Here is a 13,489-nt window from a genome sequence, read left to right on the forward strand (position 1 = left end):
CCAACTTGAGTTATAACCAGCCCTCGCGAATGAATTGAGTTCGTAAGTCAAGGGTCCACTGTAACTTCTAACTTCTCGGACTTAACATTATTCTCAGTTAGTGATCAGCCTTGCCATGTGTAAGGCGTAGAGGGCACAAGGTTTTAAACCGGGCCTCTTGTGCCTTTTGAGCCTTGCGTACCTTGTGTGCGTGTTTTGTGTGTCAAGTAACATGTAGGACAAAACACTTAATTGTAAGTGCTGCGCCGTATGTTTAAAGCGTACAGAAGACAAAGTTATGAATCTTTAAGTTGAGAAACAAGTAAAGTTTTACAGGAAAAGCTAAGTTTAGAGAAGATACATTTTTTCTTTTATTTGCCTTTCAGTCTACGTGTGTAACAACTTTTTACTTTATTCTTGTGTGGATTGTTTACTTTGAATTTTCACTTAACATTTTAAAACGAACCTTTGGACTGAGAGATTTCTTTTGGCACACGTTTTACCCGTGCTTGAACTCGCCTTACACTCCTGCAGCTACAACAATTATCAAAAATGATTTCACCAGAGATTATCCGCAATCTTGGACACCCCAGAAATGCACAGGGTACTTCAGTGACATCACTTGTACAACATGCCATGGAAACGCCAGATACATGTGCTCTAAAATGGTGGCACCCATAGTAAAACCAAAGATGATATTATGGCATAACCTTTTTCAGATGGTCATTAAACGATGGGTAGCATTGTTTTCTCGCATTTGTCAGACTAAAGGGGCTTCAATGAAGCAATGAGTAAAGGGTCTGAATACTTGCATCACTTTATTTTTAATAAATATGCAAAAATTCCTGTTTTCGCTTTGTCATTCTGGGGGTACTGAGTGTAGCTTGATGAGGGGAAAATAAAACATGAATTGAAATGACTTGAGCTGAAGGTGGCAACACAACAAAATACGTAAAACGTGAAGGGGTCTGACGGCACGTCATTAACCAGCTGCTCACACACACACACACACACACACACACACGTGAAAGGTTTTTGCTTCATTTCAAAGCTGGCTTTGGCTGCAGAAACAGAACAAGAATGTGGCCTGACGAGCTCTTTGTGTGGCTCGCAGGGTGAGCTTAAAGCTAGAAATCCTAAACTGCTTCTCATTAAGAGCACAAAAGAAAAAAAGCCTGCCGAGTGAGTATTCATTGTAATGAGGGGGCAATTAGGAGTTGTTTTTTTTAAAAAGTTATACAAACACGGAAAGCTCAGAAAGGGAAGAATAGTTGCATATTTGTCTACCACTTGTGAACAATCAACGTGCTGAACACGAGAGCTGAAGCTCAGTTCAAAATGCTTCTTGCAGGCCACTTGTCGCCGTGAACTTAAAATTAGCGTTCAGAGCTGACCGCATGCACTCAGCACCCATAATCTGATTTAAGTGCATCAAAATAACAAATAAACGTTATTATTTTTCATGAATCGGGATTAGAGGTATGGTGGATCAGAAGGTAAAATACTAAGCCTGTCCCAGCAGAGGATGAAAACAGTAAGGAGAAGCTTGGGCTTCCAGAAAATCAAAGATGCTGTCAGCCAAAGGGCTATCAAGAAACAGACGGGGGTCTGGTGACAGGAAATGCCCACTAAAAAACGATCACAGGTTGATTTCTGGCGAGAAATCAGATCAAAACAAGAAAGAAAATGGGAGGAAATGCCAGTCTAGGGTGTACTGAACTCTCCTTCATCTCTTCTTTCAGCTGGACAAGCATGTGGAAGCCATCACCATGGTCTACGACTGTGAGGGACTGGGAATGAAGCACTTGTGGAAGCCAGCTATGGAGGCATTTGGGGAGGTAGGAGGGGAAACAAAACTCTTGAAACCCCTGAACTGAACTGTCTTGAGAAGACCCTTTCTATATTAATGTCACTTTTTAATGCTGCTAGAGGATTTTCAATATTGTCACCAGGGAGGTCCAGGCTGGTTCAGAATAAGTCATCAAGAGAGTGATATGCGGTGGTTATTGATACCCAAAGGGAAAAATATCACTGGCTCTGTTTTAAAACCCACCCAATGCACCAAGAGTACCTTCAATGTCTACATAGTCCTTACAGAAATAAATGTCACTCTTATAACCGGCCAGGGTTAAGATGAGCACAATGGCAGGAGCACATGATGACGTATAGCACATCAAGGTGGAAAGAAACGCTCAGTAAACGTGCTCGTCATGGAGCAGTGGGGAGAAGACAAACAGGGTGGACACCCTGCGGTAAGCCGGGTGCAGATGGTTTTCTGCTGCCCTTAAAGCATTTTGGACCCTTGAACATCCAGTCTGTGGTCTCCCCACCCAGAATGACCTCCATTGGCAGTATGACATTTCAGGCATGTATGCCGGAGCTCTTAATTTTACTCAGGATACAAGCGGGTCTGTATGTCTTTAGCCAATGCCCTAAAGGCAGCCTGCCAGTTTGCCAGTCTAATTCAGTGATAGAGCAGTCATGCTGCCCATTCCTGTAGCTGGCGACCCTCAGCTTAGTGCTCTCTCTGTCCTTTATACTACTTGCTATTTTTTGTTCTTGAGATTACCATAAGAGTGGTGCTGCATTAGAATCAGTTGAATCTTGCATACTTAATTCTAGGGTGGCACAGTGAGAGTGCTGCTGTCTCGCAGCACGGAGATCGGGGTTCATGTCCCCCTGCGTGATGTTTGCATGTTCACTCTGTAGGTTACTCTATCCCCCCACTTTCCAAACACGTGCATGTTAGGTGAAATGGTGATGCCTGATTGGCACAAGTATGTGTTTGGTGCGTGATCACCCTGTGATGGACTGGCACCTGCCTTGTTCCGCATGCTAGATCAGGAGTCACCAACTCTGAGCTCCGGAGGACCACCGTGGCTGCAGGTTTTCATTCTAACCCTTTTCTGTTTTTGCTGCTAATTAACTTGTTTTGAATTCATTTTAATTGATTTGCTCATGAAGACTCGGACCCCTTCATTGTTTCTTTTTCCTTAATTAGCAGCCAAACAATAATGAGATACAAAATGAGCCAAAAACAACTGGTGTCCATCACACAATATCTGAAAATGAAGAACGATGACGGTCTCAGGAATGATGATCTGTCAACAAATCAACAAATTTCAGAAATATCTGCTAATGCACCACGAGAGCAGCAACAAGCCACGGAATTAAAGAACGAGTTTAATTAACGACAAGAATCGGCACCTCATTAATTAACTGGTTGGAGTTGGAGGCCCTGACTTGGTTGATCTTCTGTCGGCTCACTCACTTCACATTTCATTTCTGTTTGGGTGCCATTTAAGGAAAGAAATGAAGCAATTCAGAGGAACGATGAAGAAATTCAGGGGAACAAATCAATTTCAATTAGTTCAAAAGAAGTTAATTAGTAGCGCAAATAGGGCACTCATTAAAAAAAAAGGGTTAGAATGAAAACCTGCAGCCACAGTGGTCCTCCAGGACCAGCGTTGGCGACCCCTGTGCTAAATGGCATAGACTCCAGCCCCCCACTGCGACCCTGGTTTGAAAATGACACATTTTTAATTCTTCATGGATACATTTGCCATTTTTGCCCATCAGTCTACACTCAATCGCCCGTAATGACAAAGTGAACACAAGTAACCAGAACGGTTTGCAAAATGTTTTAGAAATGAACACCTGAATCTCTCCCTCACAGAAGTATTCAGACCCTGGACTTGTGCTCAGGTGCCTCCATGTTGCTTCACATCTCCTGGAGACGTGTCGAGAACTTTACAGGAGTCTACCTGTGGTAAACCGAGATGAAAGGACATTGTCTAGAAAGAGACACGTGGACCGGTTGTCATGGTCTAGTAAAGGCCTAAGGGTACGTAAGTAAGCCGCACACAAATGAGAGACGAGACTAAAAAAGGAGAACACTAAACCATCTAACAAAAGAACAGGCTCCAATTATTTTCAATCAGAAAACCTCACAAAGTATGGAGACAGTTACACAGAAAACAGAAGCAAGGTAGGAGGACCACCCTAACTTAGCTATCTAGCTAAACAGAATCCGCACAGATAGACACACACACTCTGCACATGTCTAAACCAACGTAATTTTGCCTCTCTGACTTTGTCTCCCAACTGTCCCACCTGAGCTGACCCTCTAATGTCCTCCTTTCTAATCTTGTCCATCCCCGTCACACCCAATGAAAATCTTAGCATCTTTAACTCTGCCACCTCAAGCTCTGTCTCCTGCTTTCTGGTCAGTGCCACCGTCTCCAACCCATACAACATAGCTGGTCTCACTACCATCCTGTAGACCTTCCCTTTCACTCTTGCTGATACCCGTCTGTCACAAATCACTCCTGACACTCTTCTCCACCCTGCCTGCACTCTCTTCTTCACCGCTCTTCTACAATCCCCATTACTCTGTACTGTTGATCCCAAGTATTTAAACTCCTCCACCTTCGCTAACTCTACTCATTGTATCCTCACCATTCCATTGACCTTCCTCTCATTCACACACATGTATTCTGTCTTGGTGGTCCTACTGACCTTCATTCCTCTCCTCTCCTCTCTAGAGCATATCTCCACCTCTCCAGGGTCTCCTCAACCTTCTCCCTACTATCACCACAGATCACAATGTCATCAGCAAACATCATAGATAAATTGCCCAAATCCAGTTGTGTAAACCATGTAGAGGACTTGAAGTAGGACTCAAAGCTGGAATTGCTGCCAAAACAGTTTCTACAAAATAATGGTGTGAATACTTCTACAAATTACAGATTTCCATCTTTAACGTTTAATAAAGTTGCAAACCTTTCTGATGACGTATTTTCACTTTGTCATTATGGGTTGCTGAGTGTAGATTAATGGGCAAAAATGGCTAATGTATGCATTTCAAATGAAATATACAACCTGATGAAGTTTGAAGAAAGTGAAGGGGTACAGAATACATGGAACGTGTACACAGGATTACATTTTCTCCACCATTCATCTGGGTTACCTCGCTGCTAAATGCCACCTCTAAAATGGCCCATTCTAAACATAACATTGGAGAACCTGGCAATGGAGTGGCATTCCATCCTGGGCCGTTTCCTACCCTTTGCTCTGGCGCCCAATGTTGCTTCACTAAAAGGATGGACGGGTTCATTCAGTTTCAGATCTGCTTCCCTGCCTTCCTTACTCCTTCTCTGGTTTCAGGATATTCACTGCATTTGTATGATTCATGCCCATACTGTATCTCCTTGAACCAATGGAGGCAAGTCACATTATTCATCATCCATAATACTTAACAGGTCAAACAAGAAAATAATCAAACTTAATGAGATATTGAGAAGGGACACAAGGTAGGACTGTGGAGCCCCGCTGTTGAGAAGCCCCTGACGGTCTCCTCTCTTTGCTTCTGATTCATTGCAGGTGCTCACCATGTTTGAAGAAAATTACCCAGAAGGTCTTAAACGCCTGTTTGTTATTAAAGGTATTGATTTATGTACTCTTTCTGATTACAGGTAGCTCTTTCTTAGCTCCATTTTTCCAACTAATATTTCACAAAACAAATGGTAGGCAGTAGGAGGAGGACAAAGCGAGTAGCTTCATCCAATCTATCAAACAACAGAAACACTGGGTGGAGAAAGTGATTTGGGACAAGGGGTCTTCTGGTTCACTCATTGGGACGTTCAATGCCTGCAGGTTTTTAATCCCAGCCAATTTCATAGCCATTGCGTCATTCATACTTTAATTCACGTGTCCATTTACTCATCTGGCCTACAACCATGTTTAAGAAATCCACATATATTTGCATTCTTTCCATTTTCTTTTTAAGTTACCCTTTTCTGTAGAGTTTGTCCCCCCCCCCCCCCCCAAAAAAAACACGACTTGGTGGTCATGGGCACGTGTTTTTATTACCCGGATCTCTCCGAGATGATTTGAATGAAGGCTGTGAGTGAGAAAGGCTCCAATTGTCGAGTAGTGTGACCTCTTTGGGGTGGTGTGGCGCAGTGTGGCCCCCCCTAGTGGCCCAGCTAGTCAACTCACCTGCCAGGCAGGTCGGGCAAGCGTGTGAAGAATTAGCTAGTAAGTCAGTTAGAGTAAAAAGTCTGCTTACTAAATAACTGATAACAGGTGTTATATGAACATATAAAAAATAAATAAAATCTAGAAATACTAGGGGGCTTTGCCCCCTGCTCGCTTTGCTTGCCCACCCCCGGGTTTGGTTTACCAGATATACAATTAAGCCAAGCAAAATGACACCTTTTATTGGCTATAATGGCTAACACGGTACAACACCCTAGTACTACAGATATACAATTTAAAGAGATTATTTTCATGGGAATTGTTACATATGCATTATTGTCACCTTTACTTTAAAACTTTTGTAAAAAACAATACATGTCCGTTATTTCCGGCCCCATGCGTGGTTAAATCTGTTTCTCGCGGGACATATAACGCCGCGCACGTTGTGAAGGGGTGGACTGAACGCATGCTAAGGAGATGCGGTTGGAACAGCTGCTGTCTTGCTGCTGTTACTGGCGAGCTGCGTGCTCTGCTTGTCGCGCTGCTCATCGATCATTTAAAAGCCTATACAGCAGCTGTCCTCTTGTCACTTCGCGTCTCTGCCGCTTGCGTTGTGAAGGGGGGGGGGGGGGGGGGGGCTGAACGCACGCTAAGGAGATGCGGTCAGATCATCTGCTGGCTTGCTGCATGCTTTGCTTGTCACTTGTCATCATTTTAAGAGCTGGGAGCACATGAAGTGTGTTTGGTAAAAGCATTCCAACAACTGCTAGGTTAGACGTCCGTGAACTTGTTTTAAATTGTTTGTAATTAGGGCATGACGTACCAAAGTCACCGTCTCACGGTTTTGCTTCCTAAGGTTGTAATGTCTAGTCTCGCGTGTTGTCAAAGTCCGAGATGATCACGTCTCGATCGCTTCACTCAACCCCCCAACATCCCCCCCCCCCCCCCACAGAGACACGCAACACTCCCATCACTTTGCATCTCTCCCGCTCGCGTTGAGAAGGGTGGGAGCTGAACGCACACTAAGGAGATGCGGACAGATAAGCTGCTGGCTTTGTGCTGCTAGCTGGTACCGAGCTGCGTGATCTGCTTGTGACGCTGCACGTTGATCATTTTAAAAGCCTGTACAGCAGCTGTCCTTTTGTCTCGCGGGACATTAAAGTGTCTCTCATGGGACATCAGATTGTCTTCCGAGAAGATCACATCTTGTCTCCCTCCGAAAATTTTTTTTATAATAGAGAGAAATAAAAGTACTGTACAACGTGACAATAAATCAGTGTTTCCCAGTCTTTGTGGTGTCATGACTCAGTTTTTGATATACCAGTGTGTTCGTGACATTTACGTGAATTTAGCACGATCGTCTAAGCAGTAGAGAGGGGTGGTCCCCCTTGGTGAATTGAAAGCGATCATCAAATTTAAAAGGCCCTTGGAGCATTAGGTGATTCAAGCGTGATTGTTAATGATTTTCCTCCTTGGTGAATTAAGCACAGGGATTGGAGGGGTTGTCCAGGATTGGCTGCGATCTTCCTGTGATGCTGCCACTGTAATAAAATCAGTGGGAGTGTTTTGTCTGGGGTCAGAGGCAGCCCACCTAAGGAATAATGCTCCAATAATAAAAAATAAAAATGTGAGCGTAAATAAATAAAACGTGCCACGAAATATTTTTTCGTTGCTTATTTATTTAATCCTGTCCATAATATTCCTCCAAACGCAACATGAAATACAGTATGTAAGTGCCTTAGCTGGACAGAAGGCCCCAGGTGCATGAAAAGGCATCTCAACCAGGAAAGTGGAAGGTTCCTTAGCTGGACAGGAAGCCCCAGGTGGATGGACAGGCATGTTTTCAATACCTTTCCTAGCTGGGATAAAATGGAAAGACAGGGAAGGACTGCTTCTGGGAGTCTGTTTATTCCCCCAGTACACTAGATGGCAGCATCCCTCGGGCTGATCTCCCATTCAAACTTCTGCGGACGCGTAGTGTTGGGAGAGTAACCCCATCGGGAAGTGTGGGTGCCGCCATAGGGAGCTACAAGAAATGTGCACACCTCGAAGGCGGTTCCACCTGACCCGGAAGTGCTGCCAGGCTGTAATCATTTGACAGTAGAAGAACTCCCAGGTCCTGAGATAACAGGAGCCACCCGACCTCATCTAGGTGAGCTAAGACAGGAAGGTAATATTTTTTTGGTTTTATATAGTGCTTTTCTCACTGCTCAAAACGCTTAGCAATTACAGGTTAAGGGCCTTCCTTGCTCAAGGGCCCAACAGAGCAGAGTCCCTATTGGCATTTACGGGATTCGAACCGGCAACCTTCCGATTGCCAGTGCAGGCCACCAATCTGCCTAGGAAGAGGTGGACAAAGCTTGTCAGGAGGAGAGACGGAGGATTTATTGTGGAGAGAAGTCCGTTTATGGAGGATTAAGACCTGTAGGAGGTGCTGGACTTGATAAACCACTTTAATTGAAGGTGTATGACTGCACTTGTGCTCTGGGTTTGAGGCACTGCAGTGCCCTCTAGTGGCCACAAGTTTTAATATTAAACCGTCACTTTCACTCGTCTAAACTGAGAGGGGGTGCTTTAGCGCAGGGGTTGCCAACTCCAGTCCTGGAGGACCACCGTGGCTGCAGGTTTTCATTCTAACCCTTTTCTTAATGAGTGACCTGTTTTTGCTGCTAATTATTTAATGGACTTGTTCTTGAAGACTCGGACCTCTTAAATATTTCTTTTTCCTTAACTAGCTGCCAAGCAATAATGAGACACAAAAAGAGCCAAAACAACTGGTGTCCATCATACGATATCTGAAAATAAAGAAAGGTGAAGGTCTCAGGAATGTTGATCTGCTCAGGTCCACAAACACAGCTCTTAGAAAAAAGAAAGTCAAGAATTTCGGAAATGTCTGTTATTGCATGAGAGCAGCAACAAGCCATGAAACTTTAACAACAGGAATCGGCACCTCATTAAGCAACTAGTTGGAGTGAAACTGGTTGGAGTTTGACGCCCTGATTCAGTTGGTCTTCTGTCGGCTCCCTCACATTTCAGATTTCATTTCTGTTTGGGTGCCATTGAAGGAAAGAAATGAAGCAATCTGGAGGAACGATGAAGAAAGAAATTCAGGGGGACAAATCTTAAAAAACAATTCAATTAAAATGAATTCACAAGAAGTTAATTAGCAGCACAAGCAGGGCACTCATTAAGAAAAGCAGCCATGGTGGTCCTCGAGGACTGGACTTAGTGCGGTGTTCACTTTTCTACCTACCACATCTAACGCTATGGCCACCTTTACTGCCTGACCTTAAGTCAATACCGCAACAAAATGCTGTACACAGGTGAGATCCCGTACAGGTGCACTCCAGGTAAAGCTTCTCTCTTTTATTTATCTTTATTTACCCAGCTCCGAAGCTTTTTCCAGTGGCATACAACCTGATCAAGCATTTGCTGAGTGAGGACACACGACGGAAGATCATGGTGCTAGGAGGTGAGGCCATTTCCTCTGCTGTGTTGTCAGCGGGTGCGGGCAGTCTGCCTTGAAACATGATCCAAAATGAACTTGTGCATTTCTGCAGTCGGGACAATAATCTCAGTGGCGTGGAGTTTATTAATTAACTCTTTGAGGGCTGAATATTTTTTCCAAAAAACTGTTTCTGAAAAGCAATGGTTTCACACAGAAATCTACATAAAACATCTGTTGCTGCATGCTGTGGCTGCCAGTTTGCGAAGAATGTGCAGCAGGTTTGCTGCCAGGCTGTCTTTGCGTGGCTGGGGCAGCAGCAGCGATCACAGTCACAGTGCATTGCAATGTGGTTTCTACCTCTTGTCATTGTTAAGTGGCAGTTCTACCTGGTGAACACTGTCAGTACCACGATTAGCTGGGGACCAGTCAGCTGAAGCTGGAACCTCACATTTGTTTTCGATCACTTGTATCAAAATCAGAGTCTGACAAGATGTCAGTCCCATTTTTGCCATTGTTTGCGCCTTGCTACTCACACGAGTGCAGGAAATCTCGGTCAAACCAATGAATTTAATGTTCCTTCAGACAACGAGAGTCCAACTAAAACATAACAGTTGATTTTGTCACAGTTTACAGTTGATTACCATCGTCAACTCCTCCTTTTGACAAAAGTCGACATCAGCCCTGAAAGAGTTAACTCAGTTTTGTCTCTTCTGGTCAGCTTGTACTGCTTCCATTCTTTCTTTTAAATGCCCTCCTATCGGCGTTCACGTGTTTCTTGTTGATCAGCACGTGATACATTTTGGATGTGATCAAATTGAGGGAAAAATAATGAATTTTCTTGTAATAAATTACAAAAAAATGCAGTGCGGTTTCTTGACCCGCTCCTCATACGGTTTGTTTAAAACTTTAGTGTCCCCCCGTAGCTCAAAGCAGCACTGGAATCCGGGCTCCATGAAGCGCTCACTTCCTCACAATACATTTTCCAGGAGGCCTGCAGACTGGGAAGGACAATCAGCAGGCATTCTTGCAACTCTTTTCATGTTGTCATGACAGTTTGGGCTCCCCAGATAATCTCCTCCTCTGTGCCTTTTAAACAGGAAACTGGCAACAGGTGCTGAAGAAGTACATTGAACCTGACATGCTGCCAGCCTGCTATGGTGGGACGCTCACAGACCCCGATGGAGACCCGCTCTGCAAAACCATGGTAATTTTCCTGCTGGGGAGGACAAAGTGGTGGGGGGCAAACTGTTTATCCTGCCAAGAGTGGCTGGCAAAGCCTGCAGTGACCCGGGTCTTCTTTTGTGCCGTTTTAGTCGACTTACATTTCAACACACAGGAGTAGCCGGTGCTGAATCTTGTAGATTCCTCCCAAAATAAAAGCACTTCCAAAAATGCCCAGTAGACGGGAAAACCATCACACCCGGCTAGTAACACGGGCAAACACCAAACGTGATAAAATAAGAAGGTTTATTAACGCAAGAAATGCTCTGAAAAAAAAGGAAACTCCGCAGAGCACAAAAGGCAAAATGGAGTTGCTTAAAACAAAAGGCAATCCAAGCAAAGAAAGTCCCTCCAGCAATCCACAAAGCCCAGGAAACAGAAAAACGTACAAAGTAAACTCACCAATTCCAGGGACATTTAAAATGAACCTCCAGGAGCTGTGGGAGACCCTCCACATTTATAGGGTGGTGGGCAGTGACTAGCAGGCGGCCCCACCTCTCAGATAAACTAAGCAGAACCATATATGTGTAATTTAAAAGAAAAGACAACAAATTGTCCAGTTATATAATTCCAGTAATGGGGGAACATAACAACCAGTGCTGTAACGGTGCGTCGACATAATCGTTTATTTAAATACGCACTATACGTCGACGTATCACATTTACACCACCTTTCAAGAGATCAACATGGCAGCACCGTGTTCATCTGCAGGTCCCTCGTGTAAAACACCGCGGACCTTCTAAGCAAAAGCCGGATGATGCTGTGGTCTGTATAGGGTGGTCCTGATCTAATTATGCAATTTTCATTACGCTACAACTTATTAAGTTTATTACATAGTGAATTCACAGCACCTGCCCTGCACAGAGAAATTTCACTTAAAATTCTTTTTGATGCCGATAGATGGTAGCACAAAATGGCGGGGAGACGGTTGTCAGTCGAACAGTTGCATAATTAGATCTGGAGTAGCACACACTCCAACAACAACAACAACAACATTTATTTATATAGCACATTTTCATACAAAAAGTAGCTCAAAGTGCTTTACATAATGAAGAAAAGAAGAAAAAAAGACAAATAAGAAATTAAAATAAGACAACATTAGTTAACATAGAAAGGAGTAAGGTCCGATGGCCAGGGTGGACAGAAAAAACAAAAAAAAACTCCAGAAGGCTGGAGAAAAAAATAAAATCTGTAGGGGTTCCAGGCCACGAGACCGCCCAGTCCCCTTTGGGCATTCTACCTAACATAAATGAAATAGTCCTCTTTGTAGTTAGGGTTCTCACGGAGTCACTTGATGCTGATGGTTATACAGACTTCTGGCTTTTAATCCATCCATCATTGTTGGAACATCATGGTGCTTTGGGTAGATGGTGGTGGCACAAGCCACCACCAATAGGACACCGGAAAAGAAAACAGAAGAGAGAGTAGGGGTTAGTACAAATTTTGAATGAATAGTTATTATAATGAATTGGATATACAGAGTGTCAGGATTAAATTACAGTGAAGTTATGAGAAGGCCATGTTACAGTAATGTGTTTTCAGTAGTTTTTTAAAGTGCTCCACTGTATTAGCCTGGCGAATTCCTACTGGCAGGCTATTCCAGATTTTAGGTGCATAACAGCAGAAGGCCGCCTCACCACTTCTTTTAAGTTTTGCTCTTGGAATTCTAAGGAGACACTCAGTTGAGGATCTGAGGTTGCGATTTGGAATATAAGGTGTCAGACATTCCGATATATAAGACGGGGCGAGATTATTTAAAGCTTTATAAACCATAAGCAGAATTTTAAAGTCAATTCTGAATGACACAGGTAACCAGTGTAGTGACATCAAAACTGGAGAAATGTGTTCGGATTTTCTTTTCCTGGTAAGGAAAGTGGTAACTCCACTGCACCTGAACCTCAGACATCATCGTCAGAGGCGAAGCCCCTTTACGTTGCACCATGGCGTGTGCTTCATTTAGATCGGAGTAATTACATTCATAGCATTCGTAGTCTGAAACACGATCTGATTGTATGAGTGATTACCTACTGATGTCCGAGGTTCGATCCCCGCAAGGGGTTGCAGTGGAGTGTGTACACCTGATGAGCCCAAATAAGGGCGGACCACATGTCGCGTACTCTTTGCATTATTTGACAGTAAAACTATATAACATATCTATACTAATAAAAAGCAAAGCCCTCACTGACTGACTGACTGACTGACTCACTCACTCACTCACTCACTCACTCACTCACTCACTCACTCACTCACTCACTCATCACTAATTCTCCAACTTCCCGTGTAGGTAGAAGGCCGAAATTTGGCAGGCTCATTCCTTACAGCTTACTTACAAAAGTTAGGCAGGTTTCATTTCGAAATTCTACGCGTAATGGTCATAACTGGAACCTCTTTTTTGTCCATATATTGTAATGGAAGGCAGCAAGATGGCCGTAGGAGACGGAGTTGCGTGTCGCGTCATCACGCCTCCCACGTAATCACGTGAACTGACTGTGAAGGCAGTACGTAGAAAACAAGGAAGAGCGTGAAAGAGCGCTGAAGAAAACATTCATTACACAATTGAGGAGGCAGCGAAAGAATAAGAAGCGAGAGATCGGCTCACATGAAGTGAATGAACAGAGCCCGAGTGATCACTTGGATGAATCAAACCTGTTCAAAAAAAAAAAAAAAAGGTGGACCGCCTAATATGAGCAGGCAGTCAGCTAAAGAAGGGAATCAATAAATAACTACAATCGTAATAAACGAACAAAAAATAGCGGAGAATCCGTGGATTACATAAAGGAAATGGGTACCTGAACAGACAAGTAAGTCTCAAATAGTCACACTAAGTACCATAGTTCACTTGCGGTATCGATGTATTTATAC

At 43.7% G+C, this 13,489-nt stretch overlaps 1 protein-coding gene across 1 annotated transcript in view; it reads left to right on the forward strand.

Annotated features, from left to right (window-relative positions):
- sec14l8 (SEC14-like lipid binding 8) overlaps positions 1–13,489 on the forward strand; it is a 58,011-nt gene that overhangs the window by 27,025 nt on the left and 17,497 nt on the right. The window contains exons 6-9 of the mRNA XM_051921553.1: positions 1,722–1,817; positions 5,362–5,422; positions 9,347–9,430; positions 10,504–10,610. Of these exons, the coding sequence (XP_051777513.1) occupies positions 1,722–1,817; positions 5,362–5,422; positions 9,347–9,430; positions 10,504–10,610 (348 nt within the window). The remainder of the gene's footprint in view (positions 1–1,721; positions 1,818–5,361; positions 5,423–9,346; positions 9,431–10,503; positions 10,611–13,489) is intronic.

The sequence above is a fragment of the Erpetoichthys calabaricus genome, chromosome 18, assembly GCF_900747795.2.
Source record: "Erpetoichthys calabaricus chromosome 18, fErpCal1.3, whole genome shotgun sequence".
Taxonomy (NCBI): Eukaryota; Metazoa; Chordata; class Cladistia; order Polypteriformes; family Polypteridae; genus Erpetoichthys; species Erpetoichthys calabaricus.